The 23542-nt window shown below is 46.8% G+C and overlaps 3 protein-coding genes and 1 non-coding gene across 15 annotated transcripts in view; 3 read left to right on the forward strand and 1 right to left on the reverse strand.

The window, feature by feature from the left end:
• TMC6 (transmembrane channel like 6) overlaps positions 1 to 4976 on the forward strand; it is a 27826-nt gene extending 22850 nt beyond the window's left edge. For 4 of the 5 annotated variants that reach the window (XM_033139070.1, XM_033139072.1, XM_033139071.1 and 1 more), the window contains 4 exons: positions 847 to 1023; positions 1847 to 1925; positions 2765 to 2843; positions 4488 to 4976. In XM_033139070.1, coding sequence (XP_032994961.1) covers positions 847 to 1023; positions 1847 to 1925; positions 2765 to 2821 — 313 coding nt within the window. In that variant the 3' untranslated portion in view covers positions 2822 to 2843; positions 4488 to 4976. The remainder of the gene's footprint in view (positions 1 to 846; positions 1024 to 1846; positions 1926 to 2764; positions 2844 to 4487) is intronic. The other variant, XM_033139073.1, reaches the window with a different exon arrangement.
• Positions 2389 to 10280, reverse strand: ARL16 (ADP ribosylation factor like GTPase 16). 4 transcript variants are annotated; one of them, XM_033139083.1, is made up of 6 exons: positions 10222 to 10280; positions 9488 to 9557; positions 7448 to 7561; positions 6970 to 7085; positions 6508 to 6700; positions 2389 to 2643 (listed from the first exon to the last, which is right to left on the reverse strand). In XM_033139083.1, exons 1-5 carry the CDS (start codon positions 10263 to 10265, stop codon positions 6532 to 6534), a joined length of 513 nt encoding a protein of 170 aa, XP_032994974.1. In that variant the 5' UTR covers positions 10266 to 10280; the 3' UTR covers positions 2389 to 2643; positions 6508 to 6531. The 4 variants fall into 4 exon arrangements, with proteins under 4 accessions (XP_032994974.1, XP_032994972.1, XP_032994973.1 ...); XM_033139081.1 differs by lacking the exon at positions 2389 to 2643 and adding an exon at positions 2669 to 2804; XM_033139082.1 differs by lacking the exon at positions 2389 to 2643 and adding an exon at positions 6183 to 6273.
• TRNAI-GAU lies at positions 4999 to 5072 on the forward strand. Its single transcript has one exon. It is a non-coding gene; the product is annotated as a tRNA-Ile (tRNA).
• A 71-nt stretch (positions 10281 to 10351) lies between the features above and the next one.
• HGS (hepatocyte growth factor-regulated tyrosine kinase substrate) lies at positions 10352 to 23420 on the forward strand. 5 transcript variants are annotated; one of them, XM_033139075.1, is made up of 21 exons: positions 10352 to 10482; positions 12526 to 12610; positions 14033 to 14108; positions 14549 to 14641; positions 14995 to 15118; positions 15608 to 15723; positions 16812 to 16880; positions 17037 to 17161; positions 17648 to 17726; positions 17823 to 17921; positions 18485 to 18580; positions 19015 to 19053; positions 19193 to 19336; positions 19717 to 19930; positions 20260 to 20432; positions 20578 to 20718; positions 20836 to 21013; positions 21132 to 21265; positions 21920 to 22024; positions 22225 to 22320; positions 22533 to 23420. In XM_033139075.1, exons 1-21 carry the CDS (start codon positions 10446 to 10448, stop codon positions 22644 to 22646), a joined length of 2337 nt encoding a protein of 778 aa, XP_032994966.1. In that variant the 5' UTR covers positions 10352 to 10445; the 3' UTR covers positions 22647 to 23420. The 5 variants fall into 5 exon arrangements, with proteins under 5 accessions (XP_032994966.1, XP_032994967.1, XP_032994968.1 ...); XM_033139076.1 differs by having other exon boundaries at positions 19720 to 19930; XM_033139077.1 differs by having other exon boundaries at positions 17823 to 17912.
• Positions 23421 to 23542: the final 122 nt, after the last annotated feature.

The raw sequence follows: 23542 nt of genomic DNA on the forward strand, positions 1-23542 counted from the left end.
TTGCCAAGGCTTGTGCTAGATGCTGTTCTTGCACCATTTTTGCTGTTTCGCCCCTTTTTGGGCCACTTCTGGGTTTGCTGTAATGCGTGCATGTGCGGTGGCGGCTGCCTTGAATGTGTGATACGTAACCCGGGCGTACGTAACACAAACGAACAAAAGAAAAAACCTGGAAGTTAGCAGTTTTTTGCGCTTTTGCGCATGTGCGAAGTGCGCAGAATGTTTCTGCACACCTGTGCACGCTCCGTGGAGGACTTGCGGGTCGCAGAGGTCCGTAACTCGAACATACGCAACATGGAGCATACGCAACACAAAGTATGACTATAGTTGAAAAGGGGCGTCTGTTACTGCAGACAGCTGAATATTCAGACAGTTACACAATCAGTTATTAGTTAAACCCCTGTGGGGCCTGCAGTAAAAGGTTGCAGAGTGGAGTACTCCTGTTCAGTCAGCCATGGTCTTCTGCAAGATATTCCCCTCCCACCCATTTTTCTATTGTTTTCTTTAACTCAAACAGTCAGTCAGCATTCCATGGCTGCTGAGCACACTCGGTTCTTATTCAGCTGTCCTTTGTTTTGGTTTCTGTCTAAAGGTTGTTTCATTTTTGCATTTCTGTAAACCTTTAGGTTTTCCCAAGCTTGCTGGTATCTCCCTCTTGTGTCATTTTAATCAGTGACGCTCACCTTTGAACTTACATTTTTATGCTACAAATGGCTTTGTAAATTATCGGAAAACGCTGTATAAATGTTGTAAAAACAAAATGATTACGTGTGTAGCTTTTGTATGCCCAAGTAGAGCAACAATCATTTGAATAGCTCTTTGATGCTGAGCTGCTCTTTGTCCATCCAGAGTTAAACCATCAAAGATATGTGGACCCTTCCGAGACCACGAGACCATCTATGAGTCTGGGAAGACCTGGGTTCTAAAGCTGGAGAAATCCAACCCAAACCTCACCTGGTTTACCTGGATCCACCAGCACCTGATCCAAAATAGCTTCTTCCTGTTTTTGATTGCTGGAATTTTGCTGTAAGTGGAAAGACTCCACTATTTATGGTTTCCCCCTTCCCAACCCCCAAAAATCAAAGTGGTTTGGTGAATACAAGGATTACCGGGAATAGCATATACCTCAACCTGTCATATAATTGGAAGGAAGGCTGATTGTGTGCCCTGTTCTCAGCATAGTTCAGCTTCAGTAGCATCAGTCAGTGCTCAGAGCTGTTCTCTTCTGTAAAAGGTTGATGGGCTTCCACTGCGGGACACCTCCCCATATCAGGCTGGGGTACCTCATAAACTAGCACTAATGCAATTTACTAAACCTGTAAATATAATCTGCACATTTCAAGCTTTTCTTTAGCACTGTTGATGCCATGTGCTGTTCCAACGCCACCACAATTTGGTGGCCTTCATTTGTTGCTGGATTCCCATTTCCAACATCTGTAGCAACTGGCCACCTGGCTGAGGCTGATAGAAGTTGCACAACATTTGGAGGGACCACATTTGTTACGTAATCCAATTACGATGCAATCCAGAAAAGGAAATTTTGGGGTGTTTCTGTGTCCAGCTAACCATACCTAATGGGATGTGCATCTCAAAGCTGTCAGAGGCTGAGGCACCAATATACTCATGGGAAGGAGTGACTTAGATGCACCAACACCCAGGATTTCTGACTACCCAATGGATATGGGGGGTTTAGTGCCCTCCCTCTTCTCTGTATGAGGGCAGACCATGATGCATCAGTTCTGTCACCAATCTGTTCCACATCCCTGGTGTGCATATTACTCTTCTGCGCATTTCTCACTTAACATCTCTCAGTGTGCTCATTCTGTCCCGCGCCTTTGTGATTTTGCAGAGCTGTGATCTACCTCAACTTCCAAGTGGTGAAAGGTCAGCGGAAAATCATTACCCTGCTGAAGGAGCAGATTGCCAATGTGAGTGGAGTCTGCTTTGTCCTGTGCAATTCTGAGACCTGAAAGTGCTGCTAATTCCTGCTTTGTCGGAGAATTTGAGTACTATGCTGAGTGGAGCCTTAAGAACTAGGCCCTTAGTTCTTGGAATTTATTGGAACCAAAGCAAATGGTCTGCAGTCTGTTTCTTTCCCTGAATGAATGAATGAATGAATGGAGGATTATTTCCCCTGTGGTGAAAAGCAGTGCAGTAGAAGCATACTTGGTTTCTCAGCTTCCATTGAAAGATATTTCTGAAGACTGCTGTATGTGTGCTCACGCAAAGTGCTTATATACAAAATTCTACAGATGCAGTGCGTCTTCCACATTAGGTCCCTGCTGTGAAGTCCCTTTGTCTGCATGAATCGTGCTAGTCATAATGGCAGGACACTTCATTAATAATAGATTAAACTTGCAGTAGACCCCTACAGCGCTTAGGAAAAAGCAATGGGCATTACAAACTTTTATTATCTGCCTGAAATGCTTCTTGGGAGATGGCAGAATAGATTTTAAGCCCTCCAGGAATGGCAAACAGGCCTATGCTGCTGAAAATGTCAGTCTCCTGTTGCCTCCCCTTCAAGCTTCTTCCTGTTCAGGAAATTTCACACTAATCTCATCCACCTTCAATCCCAGAACGTCCATTCTTACCAATTGCAAGCAATCCCAGCTTCCATGGAAAGGCAAATGGAAATGTTTCCTTGAGCTGGATGAAGTGAGCACAGATCGCATTTGTTTCAACCTTTTATATAGATTTCTAACATCGCTAGCATTTGTTCAAGAAAGCCACTTTCCCGCAACTCACATTAATGTCTCTAATGTTCCAGGAAGGGGAAGACAAGATGTTTCTCATTCAGAAGCTTCATACTATATATGGGAAATGAGAATGCAGCAGTTGAAGGTGAGGTAAGACTATTGAGTGGGTCCATGGAACTGACAAGCTGCTGCTGCCAAGCTGCTTGGCTGGGTAGCACATACATAATGGACTAGTGCCTTAGCCAAAGCTAGTGTACACCTTACACTGAGTCCATGCGGGTGCAGCGGAGGCTAATGGGGCGGGGCAGAGGAAGCAAAAAGGTAGGAGGAAAAGGTACTGTGGAAGGAAAGTGGAGACAGTATAACAGAAGTTTGTAACTTCCTGATGAAGCACCCGAGAGGTCCAAAACATGCTGGATATTAGGAAACTTTTTCTCCACTCCCTTTGCTTCCTGCTTACCCGATGATCCCTAAGCCCACCTAGCCTGTGGCTTCTTGCCTGTGCAGTTTGATGCATCAAGGCACCTTGATCTTTCCTTGTCCTGAATTGTGCAGGGAGCCTCCATGAATACAGGAGGCTGGTCCTGCAGTTTCTAGGACAGACATCTCCAAACTAAGGCCCGCGGGCTGGATGTGGTCTGCGCAAGCCAATTGTGCGGCCTCCGCCGACCCCCGCCATCTGCTCTTACCGGCGCAGCGCAGTTGCCCATCTCCGGGTTGGCGCGGCGACGGAAATAGCTTTTGCGCATGCACAAAACTTCATTTCCGGCACACATTCAGGTCTGCAGAGGCCCGTGCGCACGCGCACAAGCTATTCCCGGTGCCACGCCAACCCGGAAGTGCACCGGAAAAAGCGAGTGCGTGCATATGGGGGCGCGCTTCTACGCCCCTGGCCCATGGTGGAGGAGGAACCAGCCCGAAGCCTGGTAAGTTTGGGGACCCCTGATCTAGGAGGTGATGAGGATGGCAAGAGCTTTGCATGCTCCCCCCCCCCCGCACCCTGCTTATGTGTGGATTTTATGTAAATAAAACATCTGCAGAGACTGGAAATGAGACAAGCTTGGCTGTGTTGTAGCGCTCTCTCCTGTTACTGCTGAGTGTATGCATATGTACATACACAGAGACAGGAAATGCAGTCCATTTTTGAAAATGTATTTCACTAGGAAATCAAACTGATGGAAGTAAATTGCAGGACCTTGGAGGCAAACAAGATATAATGGTAGCAGATTGGAGGGAATCGGATTGCTATCAATTTCCTATGAAACAGGGCAGGGGAACAATTTAAAGTGCAGCATGGGAAAGTGGGAGGGGTGCTGAACTCTTGCTCTGCCTGTACTTTTCCTCAAGCTGTTTTTTTCTTCCATCAGAAACAGTGCCTGTCAAAAATAAATGGGGGGGGAGGGCAGGTGGGAGAAGGGCTTAGTACTGCTGTCACCTAGGTTTCATTTTAAATTACCACCACCCTGCTTAATAGGAATTTGGCATCATCCGCTAACACAGGATTGTGCCACTGTTGCATCTTGTTTGTCCTTGGATGCTGGCAATCTCTTAGTTCTTCTGTTCACTTCCCAGCACACTCCCAAGGCAATAATTTACAAGCAAGATTAGAGGTGGAGGGTGTGTTACTAACAGCCATTCTGGTAAGTGAGGAATGTAAAAGAGCACTAAAAGGAAGAACTGAAAAATATAGGTGTTGTTGCTGAGTGGTGCATATTTAGGACCATTATTCTGATTGTAAAAAATAAAACCAGTTCTCTAATAACAATGGCAACTGAAATTTCCCTTTCAATCCAGCAGTATATCAGTGGATGGGCAAGATGAACTTTTGCCTGAAATGCTCCTTGTGAAATGGAAAATTGATGTCGGCTGCTCTGGGAATGCTTTGAGGAACAGCCCATGCTTCTGGAAATGTCAGTCTCCTCTTGTCTGCCTTCAAGCTTCTCTGTGTTCAGAAGATCATGAGAATCTCATCCACCTTCAGCCCAATAACATCAATTCTTAATATTTGCTGGCAGTTCCAACTTCCATGAACAGGCAAATTGAAATTGTTCCTTGAGCTGGACCCAAGTACTTGAATGATACAGAAACTAATGATATTTAAAAGAGAAGAACCAAACACTGAATTTTTAAGAATTGTAATGGCCCTTCCTTTTGGGCTTTGCATAGTGGATCTGTAGGGCCATAGCACAATAAGAAGATTGTAAGACATTTGTTGGCAGGATGCCATTTTTACCAGGACATCTTGATTTGATGCTATTAAAAACATTCTCTTTTGAAAAACTACCCAATTACAGCTGTTCATGAAGCCTGGGTAGCTCAGTTGGTTAGAGTTTGGTGCTGATAACGCCAAGGTGGCAGGTTCGATCCCTGTATGGGACAGCAGCATATTCCTGCATTGCAGGGGTTGGACTAAATGGAATCTCAGGGTCCCTTCCAACACTACAATTCTGTGATTCTACTTGTGAATATTTGTTTTCACTCCACCTTCTCCCCTGCCCCCATCCTTTCCTCTTTTGTTGTTCCCTTCGCTTGTGAGCCTGGTGGCAGTACATCTTTTTATTATTATTGATCTGAGTAGCTGTGAGAGACAACAATTGTCAGAAAAACAGCATAGATTATAGCTGATGATAATATAACAGATCACCACCATCTTTTTCAGGATTCCTTAGTTTAAATGTACTGTTATGCTTAAATGTATCTTAGTTTGATCCCCCCCCCCAATTGCTTCTGGACCATTTCCTGAACATTTAAAGCACTTTTCTTGGCAGTGTTACACTGCTTAGCCCAAAATACCTTCCCAAGGAAATTCTCCAGATTTGTTCTGTCCTAACCGTCAAAAAATTAGTGACACCGTTTTTATTCTATCAGGTATTTAAAGGGTGAGAGGGGTGGCTACTTTTAAACTTTCAAAGTGTCACCTCCTTCACATGGCCCAAAGTCTGTGATTGATTCTGGGCAAAAGGAGGCAGGGCTCGGCACAGAAAATGAGTCCAAGCAAGTCGCTTCCTCCACTTGTGGCAATGGCCTCACTCACTGATGTACAAGATGGACGGACAAATGGATCTTTTGCTATTTCACCATTATGTTAATCAAAGATCTTGCCATTGTAGCAGATTAAGCAAGGGGCATGGGGTTTGGTGTATACGACAATGGTTAGTGAGAATGACATGCAGCTAATAATGTCACAAAAGGATATGGCAGAAGCTAAGTTTCATGCCACATATAATCAAATAGGTGCCCTTGACACGCAACCACATTCCACAGGCCAGTTGCAACTGCTGTTGTGTGAATACCTGAAGGGAGAAATTTATTCTATATTATAGTCCACTTAGAATGTGTAAAAGTTACAATATCCCTGAAACAAAGGGCTACCTTTTGGATCCTTTGTTAACAACTCTGCATTCATTGCATGAACAAAGAATCTTGCAAAGAGGCTCTAAGCCACAGAAGGAATTTGAGAACTGGCACAGACGCCATGGGAACTTGGACTGTGAGAAATGAAGACCTTAATTAAAATAAATGGATGAGACAGACATGTAGTTTGTCCTCCCCTTCCATAGAAGCATTCTCTTCCAGCATCCTAGTAGCACATGCAAAACAGAAGAGGCAATATACTGAATGATTTAAATATGAAAATATTTACTTTCGGGTTCAAACTACATCCAGAGTCCATAGTAGCAATGTTGTTTCCACTGCCTGCAGGGAACTATTAAGTTTTGATGGCTATAAATTTTGCTAGCTGCCGCTTCCTAAGTGATAAGACTAGGACTGTTGCCTAGCTCTATTTCTGCTGCTCCATGTCCAACCAAGGTACCTGAGGTGAGAGCAATCTCCAGCTTCAATCACATCGGGTCGTAGAATGAAACCACTGCATCACGTTGGATAAGCCATTGCCATCACGCGCACTGGTCTCTACAACAGTGATGGGCTGCTTGGCACAGGCAATGATATCCTGGAGTCGGAACAATGACTTCATCTCCACAAGGGACATATAGCAGGGTAGGTCACTGAAGTCCGAGTAGAGAGAGAAAACAGTAGTCACACACTTTTTACTGCCTGCTGAACTGTTTCCAATAAGAAGCCCTGCAGTGGAACATTGTGAGCAGGTTGCAAATCAACTGAAAATTAAAATATCCCCATTCTGCTAACTGCAGGTAGTCATCATCACCCCACTGCCTTGCCATTGGCTACCAACAGTCACTGAAGCCCATCAAATTCTGCTCCCCCCCCCCTTCCAGAGTCCCCTGCACAGAGATTAAAGTTAAATATCTCTTACATCTTGTTGAAAATGATGAGTACAGGGACTGATGATAGCTGCTCAGCAGAAAGAAGTGACAGAAGCTGGATGCAGGATGAGGAGATTTGCGTAGGCTTAGCAGCATCAATCATGTACTGCAGGAGAGACAGAAAAAGGGAATGGTTCAAAGACAGCCCCAAAGTGGAAAAACTGCTTGTTTCTCAAGTTCCAAAGTTTTCCAACTCTGATCATAGCCAGAAGAATTTGGAAATATGCATGAACTACTGAGGTGCTGCAGCATTCAAACTGCCTAGTTGTTATCTGATCAGAGCAAGATTTTCTAGAAATTTTTAGTTATTTTCCCCCCCTAAGTGGAAGTATTGTACATAGGGCTGCCAAGGGGCAGCTGCAGGACGTGCTGATGTTCCAGGCCCCTCAGACCCTAAGCTTTCATTTTTAATGAAAGTAAGTAAATAAGAGCAGCAAACAGCCACAGGAGCGGACAGATTTCCCTTACCAGGACGCAGCAACAGTCACTGTAATAACTAGACCAGATGGGGCCCATGCATCCTCCCAGTTCACGAATTGTGATTTTCTTTCCTATTTGAAGGTCAGTAAGGTTTGTGCCAACCTGCAAAGGGACAACCACCAATTAGACTTGTATGCTGGTGGGTAACTGAGCTGTTATTCACAACATAGGCAAAGGGATTGGTCCAGGTACTTCTGTCAAGCATGACTCAACTCTTGGCACTGGAAGAATCTGATTGGAGCTCTTCCATGCCCTTAAAAAGCCTGATAAGCTGGAGATACAGTTAAAATTCTCAAAACAAGCTATTGCTGCCTTATAATGACATTGCAATCCTGTGCATACTTAGTTGGAAGTTAAATAACTCAATGTGTCTTACTCCCAAATACGTGCATAGGTTTGAAGTCTTCTACTGGCAGTAAGTCCCACTGAGTTCTGTGGGACTTGCTTCTCAGTAGGCATTTATGGGATCACACTGTACATATCTCATGGCCTGTTGTGGACTAATGCAGACTGTAAAAGTGTCGTTTTGTGTAGGTAACCTAAGAGCTATGGGGTGTGAAATAAGTGTTCCCAGGGAGTACTGGTATAGAGAATGGTGAAGCTACCCTTGAGCTACATCACAGAGAGTTGGTCAAAGTGTTGTTTTAGGTTTGAGGTTTAGTTTACATGACTCATCTGGGCAGAGGGCTCTAGGAATGTTTGTGCGATCAAAACCACAGTGCTTAAGGATAACTCAATAGTTTCAACCAGTGTCTTGAGAGCACTACAAGTTTCTTGGTTTTTTTTATTGATGGTGTGTTGCCCAGAAACCCCAAAATGCTGAATGTGGTCTTGCCTTATACATGCCACTGAACTATGTCCTCATCTTATGTACAATTGCTTCTTTTCCCAAAGTTGCTGAGCTTCTCCAAGCTTATTTTGAAAATATTTGGAGCAATATTAATACTTGCAGGAGGCTGGGGACAGGGTAATAATAATATTTTTATTTATTTATACCCCGCCCATCTGGCTGGGTTTCCCCAGCCACTTTGGGCAGCTTCCAACAGAATGATAAAATACAGTTATCTATTAAACATGAAAAGCTTCCCTAAACAGGGCTGCTTTCAGATGTCCTCTAAAAGTCTGGTAGATGTTTTTCTCTTTGACATCTGGTGGGAGGGTGTTCCACAGGGTGGGTGCCACTACCGAGAAGGCCCTCTGCCTGGTTCCCTGTAACTTGGCTTCTCGCAGCGAGGGAACTGCCAGAAGGCCCTTGGCATTGGACCTCAGTGTCCGGGCAGAACGATTGGGGTGGAGACACTCCTTCAGGTTTACTGGACCGAGGCCGTTTAGGGCTTTAAAGGTCAGCACGAGGGTAACGTGATAATAGTTTTGCAGTGTGCAACTAAATGTAGGCCGACTACAACACACAGCCATGTGTAAGCTATACACTCACATGTATTAACAGAAGTTTTTCCTTTGTACCAAGAAGAGTGACAAAATGCAACAAAGGTATCACAGCAGAAACTATAGGAAGAAGTTGGGGCCTGTCTTAGAACAACCCCTCCCTGAGAGCCACCTACTGGCCATTATCACACAAGCAAAAACCACTCTGAAATAAACCAATCTGTATATACAGTATTCAGTTTCATTGATGAAATTTGCTCAATGAAGTTTGATTTCATTGATGACAGAAGTGTAAAACATTAGCTAGTGTGACCACAGCAATGCCCTTATCTTTACCACAATTTGCTTTTGTCAAAGATTTTGCCACATCTTCCTGTCAGGAGCAGTAAATCATCTCTAATCTGGGTACCACAGCATCCTGTACCAATCGGAACACAAGAAGCTGCTTTATGCCAAGTCATACTGTTGGTGGGCTAGCTGGGCAATATTTACTTGGGCTGATAGTGGTTCTTTCCTACTGGTGCTACTCAAGATCCTTTGAACAAGATGTTCAGGAGCAAACCTGCTGGCACCTTCTGCTTGCAGAGCACATGCTCTACAGCTGCGCCATAAGAACCAAACCAAAGACAAGAAAGGCCATACCGTAGGCAGAGTAGCTGGCGGCTCCCCAAGGTCTTTGGCACCATCTTTGGAGCTCAGCTGTGCAGAGAGACTGTTAAGGAAAGTGGTGGGAATGGAATGAAGAAAGGTTCGGTACAACACAGCACAGATAGAGCCCAAACAGGTGCAAGGGGTTCCTTTCAACCCCCAGGAGAGGAGAGGATGGGAGTAGGGTTGCCATATGTCCTCTCTTTTCCCAGGGCACGTCCTCTTTTTTTTCATGGTTGCAGTCGCCGTAGTGATCCATAGTTAAAAGTGGAAGTCACGAAAGTTTTGCTTTTCAAAATACGGCAACCCTCACGGGAAGGGTCTGTTGTCATGAAGCCAACCTCCCACCACACTTAACTTTCTGTCACCAGGAACTATCTCCTCCCCCTCTCCCTCCTTCCATGGCTTATGCCCCAACTAGTGCCCAGTCGCACTGCCAGGCAGGCATGGATGACCAGCAAGAAGGGCACAAAGCCCGCCTGCCCGCCCCTCCCAGGCAGGCCAGAGAGATGCAACTCACCCACTACCCCTTTCCAGCCTAGACAGCCTCCTCGCTTCCTTCTCTGCCCGGCTACACCGACCACCTGCCCCCCCTCCCCCAGCCCTGGCCCTCCTCCCAGCCGCGAGGGGATATTCTGCAGCCGCTTCACCAGCAGGGTTTTGCCCGCGCCCGAAGCCCCCAGAAGCAAGTAAGTAGAACCGCCGCTGCTGCCGCCGCCGGCCATCACCATAGCAACCAGAGGCGACCGTTTCCTCCCGGCCACGAACCCATCCGTACTAGGACGACAGGCCGCTCCGGTCGCCACGTCCGCCAATCGCCAAATGGCTGCCGCCGGAAGTCCCGCCTCGGCGTTCAGCGGAAGCCGGAAGCGGGGCCTAGGCTGCGGAAGCGGGTTTCCGAGGCGAACCAGATACAGCGGTCGGTGCTACTTGCTCTTGAACGGAGATCGCCATGGGGCGAGGCGGCGGCACCTTCGAGCGGCTTCTAGGTACTGGGCGCGGGAGGGAGTCCCGGTAGCGACCTGTCCCGTTAACCTGTGACCCCAAATACCTGGGTGGGGTGTTCTGTTCTGACCCTTCCCCTTCCTCTCCCCACCTTCGCCCTCCTCGCACCTTCGCCCGATGCTGCGCTTCTTCGGGCTGAGCTCCTGTGGGGAACGTCGAAGTCCGGAGCTCCTGCGCGTAGGACCTCCCCTTTCCATCAGCTCCCATTACTCTGGAAGCCAAATGGGTTTTACCCCCTCAAAGCTGCTTCTCTGTTCGCTGCCCCTCCCCCTCCCGCCCCCTATTAATTTTGCTATAGTTATTTACTATGGTCGCCCCACATACGCCCAGGTTGAAGCTCCCAACGTAAAAAAACAAAATAAAACCGTGTTTGGGCCTAGCAGCTGTAACCGACTTTGTCTGCCAGACACAGACAGGATGACAACATTCATTTTGCTGCCCTTTGATCTCGAAAATGGGCGTTTGGGGTTTTAACCAGTGTTTGCCCTACTCAGTATGGGTGCATTGGATCTAAGCCACGTTCATAAAGGTCAGTGGATCTACTCTGAATACAAATAGCACTGGATACAACCCTTACAAAAATAAAGTCACACACACAACACACACACACACATATACACCTTGTTCAGTGACGAATTAAGGGGTTATCACTGGATCAGAGCTGTGGTGATGGTTTAACTGACTAATCTGGCCCTTTTTGAATTCTGGGGAAAAGTTAACAGTCTTTTGAGAAATGAAAAGCTTTATGCTTTTACAGTACAACACTGCTGATCTCACCAGTATTATTAAAATCAGGCTCTGCAAGGTGACTAACAATCCAGGAAGTGACAGAGCAAAAACAGAAATCTCAATTGACTCAGTCAAGACACAGTGGTGCAGGAGGGCAGATGTCACATGGGGAAGGAGTTTGAAATGTGTCAGCTGCTGTGGGGGTGACAATAACATTGCCTACCAGAAAACAAGAAAAGGGTGATGGAGGATGGGCACAGCACAGAATTGTCATTAGATTATGAGCTCCTTTGCCAAATTTTATATAGTACTGTCCACAAACATTGAACTTTAGAGTAACATAAGCAAAAGAAAGAGAAAAACGTCAAAGAAGCTTACAGTAATTTTTTTTACAATATAAGTGAGAGGATGAAAATGCACAGAAACAGTTGCAAATAATTAGGCTTTGTGGATGGCAGAGTTGGAGTAGCAAACATGGGCAGGGTCACTAGGCAGCAAGTATGCTCTGCAAGTAATATTGACTGTGCTATTGGGGGTTAGAAATTCTCTTTGTAAGGGGCCACCATTTAGCAGCAACATAACTGTTGTTGTTTCCATTTACAGATTGCAAACTATATGAAAATCTCAACAGTTTACAATAGAGAAAAATAAATTTAGAAACACAGTAATTAAAATAAAAACCATATCAAATGATTTATATATAAACAAAATAAATTCATAAACAATATCCGTTTCTATATACATCATAACATAATATCAATTATAAAGTCAGAGAATGTTACAAAGCAATACGGTACAACATAAAATTTCAACCAAAACAATGCACATCATTCATACAACCACTCACCCAATCCCACTCACCATCCATTCCATGTAACTGCTACAATTGTTCACTACCTCAACATTATCTCTGTCAACCAATAAAATTACTCAATAAAATTACAATCCACATACAAAGGAGTGGTGCCAAGCATAGGCATGTAAGATATTTTGCAAGATACTGTTAGGTGAACAGTAGGTCACAAAACAAAATACTCTAGGTCACACATCCCCAACCTGCGACCCTCCAGATGTTTTGGCCTACAACTCCCATGATCCCTAGCTAACAGGAGATGGGAATTTAAGTCCAAAACATCTGGAGGGCCGAAGGTTGGGGATGCCTGCTCTAGGTTCTCAAATTTCTGGTGTACTCTACCAACAAATACGAAGGACGGCTTATTTTTCCAACAGACTCCCAAAGTGAATAAGTATATTAGCACTTGACCTGAATGGTTAATGGTTATTTCAATGTATTTCAGATAAAGCTACCAGTCAGCTTCTGCTGGAGACAGACTGGGAGTCCATCCTCCAGATTTGTGATATGATTCGTCAGGGTGACACCCAGTAAGTGCTGGTGCCTGCACCAATCTTTCTTCACTCCATGTGCATCAAGGTTTATTGATATGTTTAGGACACTGAGCTGTCCCACATTTTAACCTTGCAACTGCCCTTTGTGGTAAAGTTGAGTATTTGTGGTTGCCCAGGTTCATCTTTTGAGCCTCAAGGGTGAGCAGAAATTTGAACCTGGGGGTTTCCACATCCAAAGCCACCATTGTTGCTACTATGGCATGCTCTGTGTCTTATGAAACTAATACAGAGGTAGATAACATGTGGGCCATGTGTGGACCCCCTCAAGTGATTTCTGGTGGCCCCCAACAATTTGACTGCTGTCATTGTTTACTGAGAAGGACTTGGTGTTGCTGAGCACTGTCATGTTGTACTGGTGTGAGCAGAGAGGTTTCAGCTCCACCACCCAGACCAGTGCAGTGATGGGGATCTCCCCTTATTCATCAGATTGATCTGATGAGCAGGGGGAGTGATGTTGTTGAGCCCCATCACTCCCTGAAGATCAAGGAACAGCATTTGCTCTTCCATCCCCATTGCTGATCTGCAGCTACAATAGTGGGTGGAAAATGGCCTTGGCATCCAGTCAATTGGAGTGGTAATTTATGGTTAATATGGCCCTTGACCAAAAAAGTTTAGCTAAGTGAGAGGCTAACCAAGTGAGCAGTTGATGAGTGTAGCTGCAAATTTTCTTCAGAAAAATGGATTGTCAGGACAGTCAAATAAGTCATCTATTAATGTCAGTATTTTTGGGTCTTAACATTCCATCTCATCCCAGTGTATTTATTAACAGAACAACTCTTAAAACTACATACGAGATCTGCTCTTCTAGATATACAGCCTCTCCTGAAGGAGATGAGAAAATTGTTTTGTGGGTTTCTTGTCCTGTGAAACTAGAGACATGCTGTCAACAAGGAAGTTCCAGCCCTTGTGCAAAAGGAAAATAATAATAATTATGTGACAATTATGTTTGCTTATATTGGCTTGGTTCTGTGTGTTCTGCTTTACTAATGAAATTGTCTGAAAATATTTGACAAGGAAGGTATCTGTAGAAAAGTATAGGAAAATGAAGGCACTGCATGTATTTCCAAGTGTTTTCTACAACTACTGATACTTAAGAAAATGAAGCATATTCTTTCATCGTACAGCAGTTTCCACATTACGTAGTAAACTCACAGACGTGCAAGATATTCACTGCCTCACATGTAAATTATTTTGATTTGTAAATGGAACAGTTATCGTAGATTAGTCAAATAATTTAGCTTCGAATCTTGACACATATTGACACCTTTTCCTCTTCCCTTATAAGCGCTGCTATTATATTTCATGAGAGCAGGGATTTTGAGGTGGCTTCAGAATGACAACTGGTCCTTCTACGCTGCTGTTAGACTGAGTTGTTATTCTTTGCATTTTGTTGTCCAGGGCTAAATATGCTGTTGGTGCAATAAAGAAGAAAGTCAATGACAAGAATCCACATGTGGCTCTCTACGCACTAGAGGTAAGCTAAAGTGAAACCATTTCCTCAGGATGCATTCACTCTCCCAGGTCAATTGAGAGAAGCTTTCTTTCCCTAACCTTGCGAGAGAGATGTGTAGCCAGCCCACTTTTTGTTCAAAGGAGGACCAGAACTTCTGCTGCCAATTACTTGTAACTAGGGCAACATTAAAAGGGGATTAGACAGATTCCTGGAGGATAAAGCTATCAGTGCCTCCAATACCAGAGGCGGTATGCCTCTCAATATCAGTCCTCTGGGGGAAAACAGTGGGAAAGGGCTGTTGCGTTTGTATTTGTTGCTGGTGGTATTTCCATGGACATCTGGTTGGCTACTGGGGGAAACAGGATACTTGACTAGATAGGCCTTTGGCCTGATCCAGCAGGGCACCTCTTTGGATATTTGGTCAGGTACAGTGCATGCTCGTGAATATATTTTCCTTGTAGGTCTTGGAATCTGTGGTCAAGAACTGTGGTCAAACAGTTCACGATGAAGTGGCTAACAAACAGACCATGGAGGAGTTGAAGGAACTGCTGAAGGTAGGAGCTTTTTGACTGTTTCTCCTCTCTGTAAGCAGCTGTTTAAAGAAAAAGAAACCCAAATTTATAAACAGTGAAGCACCCTCATAGGCCAGACATGGAGTTCCTTTCCAGCAGGAGGAAATTTACAAGGAAAATCCCTCTTTCTGTCCTTCCCACCCCTAGTAGAAGATGACTATACAAGTAGTGAGCAAAGAGAATAACTGAGGTTGGGTTTCTGATACTAGATGGCAAGGGGCATTGCTCCGAGTGTCATATCCCAATTAAATTGCGCTTACGCTGTTCCCTTGGAAGGTTGTGGGTTCGTTTCCATTGGGCATATTGCCTGATCCTGGCTCTGCTCATTTCTACAGAGACAAGTTGAAGCCAATGTTCGCAACAAGATCCTGTACTTGATCCAGGCATGGGCTCATGCCTTCCGCAATGAACCCAAGTACAAGGTGGTGCAGGACACTTACCAGATCATGAAGGTTGAAGGTAAGGATGAGTGACATGTGCTGTGAAGACTGGGGGGCGGGGGGGAAGATGGAGTATGTTCAGTTGAGGATCTGGAGAAAGTACACTGGTGCATTTGTTTTAAGAAACAGCAATGACCGGCTTCCATGTAGCGTGTCAGTGTCTTAGGTATAAGCCCTAATGGAACACAGTAGCTTCCAGAGCCGAAAAGAATTTCTGTGATCTTTGTCACTTGTGATGTTATGGTATGTTGCGTGGTGGGTCAGGTGGTCTCTCGGACTGAATTCTGGAAGGCCAATCTATGCCAATCCCTCTAGCCTCATCCCTTCAGTACCTTTGTGGAAATGTCATGTTTTCTTTGGTTGGAAAAGGAAACGTGAACAGGTGAATGGCTTGTGTGCATTTGTACACATCTTCTCAGGTCTGCCACTTGGTGCCTCCATCCCAAGTACCAGCAGGTGCCTGTGGTTGAAGAGTCCAGCAGAGTGACATTGTTGATCTTTCCTGCAGGTCATGTTTTCCCAGAATTCAAGGAGAGTGATGCCATGTTTGCAGCGGAAAGGGTGAGTGTCCCAGTTGGGAAAGGGGCACGCCTCACATATGGAAATGATTTGGACTTTTTTGTGGTAATTATAATCTGTCTTGATACTTCTGTTGCTGAGTTTGGGCTGAATCAGTCTCCAGTGAAAATCCAGCTGCCTGGGGGTGGGTGATAGCAAAAATAGGAAGTATCCCATTCGATTTGTACATTGTGGGATGTGGGAAGTAAGAGAAGCTAATTGTGTTACTTACTTGCTTATCTCATTTTTATAATGTTCTTCACAACAGCATCCCAGAGTGGTTCACAAAAGGTAAAAAATGCGCCGAAGTAAAAGCAACAGCAGAAAGTAAATACTTCTAATAGATTGTTACGGAATCGGATTGCTCATACCCCATTTGGGATTGAAGTTGCTGATCTTTTTAAAGGATTTTGCCCTACTGCCACAGGGGCCGGATTAGGCCCCTGAAACAGACTTTGGACATGACTGCCTTAGTGCATTTTAAGCAATCTATGTAACTGAAGTAGGAAGGACACCTGGTAGATCTCCAGAGGCAGTGTAATTTCACATTGAGGGTGCCACAACTGATGTGAAGGCCCTCACATGGGTCTCTCTCACACACAACCACACACTATAACAACTCAGGGATGGGCCCACAATAAGGGCCCCTTCCACAGATATCAGCTTGCAAGTGGCACACAATCAGAGAAGAACTCAAACATATACTTGGGTCCCAAGTCATTTAGTGTAATTTAAGCCAATATTAATACCTTGAAGTAGACTTGGAATCAAATAGCTAGCTGGTGCAGATCACAGAAAATTGATGTCTTTGCATCTCATTCAATAAACAAGCAGTGGCATTCTACAGTATCTGCAGCCTCCTAACCATCTTCCAAGGGCAGCTCCACATAGAATGCATTGCAGTAGTCTAACTGTGAGGCTATCAGAGCATGGATCATTGACAAGGGTATCCCAAGAATGACCAACATTCCAGATCAGGAAAAGAACCACCTATTTAGTACTGCCTCTTTATGTTACACATGCTTTTTCTCTATCTGGGATCCCTCCTCAAATACTGCTGCTCTTGGGGGTGCTTTTCTCGGGCTCTTAGGGTCACTTCAAGGCTTTATGACAGCCTTTTGTTACCCAATACTTGCTTTGTTTCTGTGCGGCAGGCCCCAGACTGGGTGGACGCAGAGGAATGTCACCGGTGCAGAGTCCAGTTTGGGGTGGTGACTCGTAAGGTGAGTGGCGCAGCTCCCTGTCCCATCCTGGAGCTCCTTTCCTGTGACAGCTGACATGACACAGAGCCATGTTATAATGGCAGCGAGAGGAGGGTGGTGGCCGGGAGATTTAAATTCTAGTGGGCTTCTATTCTCGACCTCTCCTTGTGTTCGCAGCACCACTGCCGGGCATGCGGGCAGATTTTCTGTGGGAAGTGTTCCTCCAAGTATTCCACCATTCCCAAGTTTGGCATAGAGAAGGAGGTGCGGGTGTGTGAGCCCTGCTACGAGCATCTCAACAAGTAAGTATCAGAGCTCAGCTAATGAAGAGGGTCATTGGCATGGAAGGGTTGGGGAAGGATGAGGGGTTTCTTTTTGGCAGCCTTTCTTTCTACATGTGCAGACTCCAGAGGGAGAGAGTTGTTATTCCTCTAACAGTAAACTGAATACAGTCGTACCTTGGTTCTTGAATGCCTTGATACTCGTGTTGAACATCCAACACGGCTTCCACTTGGGTGCAGGAAGCTCCTACAGCCAATAGGAAGCTGCGCCTTGGTTTTCGAACTATTTCGGGAGCCGAATGGATTAAGTTCGAGAACCAAGTTTCCACTGTAGTCTAGCAAATTGCAGCTTAAAGAGAAAGAGCTAATTGGCTTATTGCAGATCAACAGATGCTACAGTAAAGTAGGTGTTGAGTGATCCTCTTTCCCCCCCACCCCCAAACCCCTGGCCGACCACCAGATTGCAGTTCAGCTGTGGTCATGATCCTAGCTTCTCTGTATACACAGGAAAGCAGAAGGGAAAGGAACTGCAACCACGGAGCTTCCTCCTGAGTACCTGACCAGCCCTCTTTCCCAGCAGTCCCAGGTGAGCACTTGGCTGTGATGGCAAGGGATGGGGCTCCGGCTTCACCCGTCACCTCTTCACCCAGGTTACAGTGACTGCTGTCTCTTCTGCCCTCAGCTGCCTCCCAAGCGTGATGAAACTGCCCTGCAGGAGGAGGAGGAGCTGCAGCTGGCCATTGCACTCTCCCAGTCAGAGGCAGAGGAGAAGGAAAGGATGGTTTGTGTCTTGAGAATTAGGGGGGGATTCCTGTGACGTTAATACTCGGAGGTACTCCGCAAGGTTGACTACCTTGTAGCGCCCAAAGAGCTTAGGTAGTTCAATGTTCTGCATAAACTCCCTCTTTCCCTGCAACAGCCTAGTCCTCAAATATGGGAAACTTGTGCTGGTGTCAAGTCTCCCCCCGCCAAAAGGAGGCATTTTAATTGTTGGGTACTTTCCAATCGGGTGTTTGTAACTACCGGAAGCGATTTTGGAAAACATACACGTTACGTCGTGTTAAGTTAATTAAAATGCTGCACTAACTTTCCCATTTTGTTGTCTAATTAAGAGCAGATAAAGACCATGCTGATTCTGGGTGAATCTAATTTCATCACTAACTGCACACTTATTTGTGCCATTCTGAGATGGCGGGTAACTGTCGGGAGGCATGCTTCATGCTTCATTCCCGATCAGCTTCTGGCTTGCTGGCAGACTGCAAAAGTGGTTCCTGGCTTGCTGTGCAAGTTCAGGAATCGGTGAAGCATTCCTATATCGTTCTCCCTCTTGCTTTTCCTCTGCAGAGACAGAAAAGCACGTATTCCACATACCCCAAGGCTGAGCCGACACCAGTCACTTCATCGGCTCCACCAGTCAACACCCTCTATTCCTCACCTGTGGTAAGTGCCCACCCACCTGGAGAGATTTCCCCTACTGCCATTTAGACACTTCTCCCGTGTCATGAACATTCTGTGGTTCTTTGGTAAGTCCAACCAAGTCCATGGAAGAAGAGAATGTGTGTTGGCTTTTCCTCTCACCTTGCTTCAGCAGCTCCTGCTCACTGCCTTGAACAGGCATAGGCAAACTCGGCCCTCCAGATGTTTTGGGACTACAACTCCCATCACCCCTGACCACTGGTCCTGTTAGCTAGGGATGATGGGAGTTGTAGTCCCAAAACATCTGGAGGGCCGAGTTTGCCTATGCCTGGTCTTGAAGCTTGAAACAGGCAGTGTTTCAAGCTTGATCTCCTAAGAGAAGGGGAGGCAGTGGGGGCACTCTTGAGGTACCCATCTTTGCATGGGTGGTTAATCATGTAATATGTCTCTTATTTCAGAACTCCTCTGCACCTCTGGCCGAGGACATTGACCCTGAGGTAAGACACACACACACACACACACACACACACACACACACACACTGTCCCCATAAGCCATTTTGTAGTTCACTGGTATCAGCGACACCTTGGCTACTGACAACCAGCTTGCTTCCTGTTTCCCAACATCTCCTTGCAGTTGGCTCGGTACCTGAACCGCAACTACTGGGAGAAGAAGCAGGAGGAGGTGCGCAAGAGCCCCACCCCTTCAGCCCCGCTATCCATGGGGGAGCCAGCAACCCAAAACACCGAGGTCCAGCCTGCCCCACTCAGTGTGGTGGAGGTAAGAGCAACCTTCCTTTCCTGTGTGGTCTTAGGATGCTCCACAGTAAGGCAGAATTAAGCTCAGCTGCTCGGTTTGTTTGGTTTTCCCCCCTGAAATGGTTGCCAGCTGGTGAGCAACTGCTGATTCTTTCTCCAGTGTGAGCAGCGGAATTAAAGGAGGCCGGGCACGGAGTGTGGCAAGCTTGCTGTGCTGCATTTGAACAGTCTGGAAGTTTTAAGGTTTTTACAGGAGATGCGTTGCCTTGCAGGGAAACAGAGCAAGGGTAACCCAAGGCAGCTGAAGCCACATTGAAAAATGAACTCGGTTGAGCTTTAACTTAGTTGGAATTGCAGCTTCCGATTAATGGTCTCCCCATCTCTCTTTGATGGTCTCCCCAGCAGCAATACCAAAACGGTGAGACAGACGAGAGCCACGACCAGTTCCTGAAAGCTCTGCAGAACGCCGTCACCACCTTCGTCAACCGCATGAAGAGCAACCACCTGCGGGGCCGGAGCATCACCAATGACTCCGCCGTGTGCTCGCTCTTCCAGTCCATCAACAGCATGCACCCTCAGCTCCTGGAGCTGCTGAACCAGTTGGATGAGCGCCGGCGTAAGTTCCCAGGGCCCCGGCCCTTAATGTGGGCAGAGACCTGCGGGAGGAACTTGTAGCACGGTTGGGATCCCCCCTCTCCCCGTTAAATCATAGGCAGTTAATTGACTTCCTTGCTTTGAACCAAAATGGGCATTGGGGCTTCCTTTCCACTTTTTTAGCATTGGGGTGGGAAGGAAGGGAAGATGGCATGATGCCTTTGGCACACGCTTAGGAGTTTGCCCTGGCTTTCCTCGAGGTGGGAGCTATACCTCCTATGGATCTCATGGAGGTGGGGCTTCTGACAGCGCCTTTTTTCGCCCCCCCCCCCCCCCCCCCCCGCCGCCCAGTGTACTATGAGGGACTTCAAGATAAACTTGCCCAGATCCGGGATGCGCGGGGAGCCCTGAACGCTCTGCGGGAGGAACACAGGGAGAAGCTGCGCCGTGCTGCCGAGGAGGCCGAGCGCCAGCGCCAGATCCAGCTAGCCCAGAAGCTTGAGATTATGCGGCAGAAGAAACAGGTGAGCTGGCCGGTGCCAAGTGCGTCCGGTAGTAAAGGTACACCTGCCCTCTGCAGAATGGTTTGCAAGCGGTGCTGCTTAGTAAAGCATGAAGCCCCATGGCTCCCGTGTTGTGATGCACCCCATGTGCTTCTCCAACTTGTAGGAATACCTGGAGATGCAACGGCAGTTGGCGATCCAGCGCCTTCAGGAGCAAGAGAAGGAGCGCCAGCTGCGGCTGGAGCAGCAGAAGCAAACGATCCAAATGCGGGCCCAGATGCCTGCTTTCTCCTTGCCGTATGCTCAGGTATGACGGGTGGAGAGGCCGAGAATCCCCCCTCCTCTTCCCTTCCATGGCTGTTCTCTTTGCAAATACACCAGCTAAGTCACCGTCCCTCTCTTAACCTGCTTCCTGTCTCTGTAGCTGCAGGCCATGCCTCCTGCTGGTGGGGTGATCTACCAGCCATCAGGCCCCACAAGCTTCCCAGGCACCTTCAGCCCAGCAGGCTCTGTAGAGGGCTCACCTATGCACACAGTGTACATGAGCCAGCCTGCCCAGGGCAGCACCGGACCGTACACTGCAATGCCTGTGGCAGGAACAGGTAAGAGCAATAGAATGGAGGGGGAACGTGTTAGCTGAAAGCACCTGAAACGGGATACTGGGCTAGTTGGCCTGGTCTCGGAAGGCTGCCCTTTTCTCATATTTCATCTGTATTTCAGATCCCAACATGGTGAGCACCTACATGTACTCAGCAAGCACTAATAATGCCCAGGCAGCTCCGCAAGGGCAGGCTGTGTCCACCACGAATCCTGCCTATTCCTCCTACCAACCTACACCTACCCAAGGCTACCAGGCAAGTTTGACCCACAGCCCAAATTTCCTCTGCCCCAAATCGGGGGATTAAATCCCAGCAGGTTATATGTGCTGTTGTGAAAGTGGAGGAGGAAGAGTTCAAGCCAGTATGGTGATGTCATTAGTGTTTGACTAGGACAGAGAAGATCCAAGTTTGAATCATTCTAGTGGTGATGCTTCTGTTATTATGAAGCTGAAGCACCTATTTTAAACCATTTTTGGAAGGGTAGCCAAGTTAAGTCTGCTGCAGCAAAAATAACGGAGCCTTCTGGCAACATAAAATACCCCAAAAAATTTTTTGAAAAAATCATTGCATAAGCTTCAATGAACTACAGTCCAGTTCATCACATTATGTGTGTTGTGGTTCAGGTTTTTGAATTTGGACCCGGGAAATCCAGGTTCAAGTCTTCCCATTGCCATCAAGCACAGTGCAAGTAGCAAGCTCTCCATCTTACCTATATCACCTACATCCCAGGTTGGTTGTGTGAATAAAGTGGAGAGGACTGTGCATGCCGCCTTGAGCTCCTTGGAGGAAGAGTGAAATATAGTGTCTTTGCCAGCTTGCAAGTAGCAAAAGGTTCTCCCTGTGTGTTCTTGCCAGCGTGTTGAAGTTTGTCTAGACTTCTTACCCATTCCTGCCTCCTTTACCTTTCAGAACGCAGCTGCCCCTTCCCAGACTATCCCAGCCATGACACAAGCGCCACAGGGCTACATGGGCAATCAGTCGGTCTCCATGGGCTACCAGCCCTACAACATGCAGGTGAGAGACTCCTTGAAACTGTTGCGCTGTGCGCCTTCTCCAGTGTCCAGTGTGAGGGCAGCCAACAGACAGGACTGAAGGGGAATTCTTTTATGTGCATAGAGGTAGCAAAGCCACCCCTAAGCTCCAGGCTGCCTTCTGTTATGAATGAAGCCATGTGGATTGGCAGAAAGTCTTATGCCCTCTTCTTTTCCTGCTAGAACCTCATGTCAACCCTCCCTGGCCAGGAACAGGGTTTGAGTAACCTGCCACCCCAGCAGCCTTATATGTCAGGACAGCAGCCTATGTATCAGCAGGTGAGTCTTCGACCAACCACTTTGGGGGCAACTGTTTTGGAGACTTCTTCATTGTGTTAGGCTGATGTCCTTCAGCTCAACATTGGCTTTTTAGCCTCTGTGCCAATCCATGGGTTGGAGGACCATTATCTACATAAGCTTTAAAGGGGGGAGGGGGGATGCCTTTTTTAAACAAGACCTCCTTATTCGCTTCCCTGTTTGCCTCCTTACAGATGGCACCTCCTGGAGGACCTCCCCAGCAGCAGCAGCCTCCTCAGCAGCCTCCAGTCCAGGTTCAACAGGCACAAGGAGGCAGCGGAGAGGCTCAGCTGATCTCCTTTGACTAATCTCTTGGCTTATGAGGAAAGGGAGGGGTGGGTTTCTAAGACATGGTAACACTACCATCTGTTGGTCACTGCTGTACTCGCTACACCATTGCTATTACCTTGCGCCATCCCCACCCTGGGGAACGGAGAGCTGAGCCCCCGCTGTCCTAGGTAGTTTCCCGTTGGCTACCTGTACCTCCCCCCTCCATCCCTCACTAAGTGAGCCTTTTGGGAGGAGCGAGAGACATCTGTGCTCAAATAACCTTATACACTGCTCCTTGGCTGTGGGGAGAGAGAGAGAGAGAGAGAGAGAGAGAGAAGCAGCCCACTGCCTGATCCTCCTAGCTTTGTGTTGGCTGGGTAGCAGAGCAGAATTCCCAAGGAGTGCCTCCTATGTGCGCAGTTACAGGTTGGAGAGCTGCTCTTCTCTTGTTGGAAACTGCATTTAAGCATGCTCCAAAGCCAGAGTAAATGGGTCCAGCCCACAGCATGATCTGGGCCTACATCCTTCTCTCCCCCCCTTTAGTACATTCTATGGTTGCATCTTGCCAATCAAGTGGCCTTCACCTCAAACACCATTGCCCCCCTCCCCCTCCATGATCTCACAGCCCTCCATGTCTCTCTTCTCAATCCCTTTGGAGAACCCACAACATTGAACACAGCCTGCTCCAGGCCTGCGTTTCTTCTCCCCTTCCTCTGCCCTACTTATGCTCGCTGCTTTTGAAGACTCATCTCTTGTGTTTAGTGCTGGTGTAGACAGAATGGAACCAGTGACAATAAAGTATTTAAAACTTTTTTCAGTCTCTGCTTCCTCATAGGCCTTGGGTTAAAAGTTTCTGTCTCTGCAGAACTAGTTGGTGGGTTGTGACCACCAGCGTATGCAAGGTCTTAAAAGTGGGTACAGGGGGCATTCGTCA

The sequence above is a fragment of the Lacerta agilis genome, chromosome 2 (assembly GCF_009819535.1).
Source record: "Lacerta agilis isolate rLacAgi1 chromosome 2, rLacAgi1.pri, whole genome shotgun sequence".
Lineage (NCBI taxonomy): Eukaryota > Metazoa > Chordata > Lepidosauria > Squamata > Lacertidae > Lacerta > Lacerta agilis.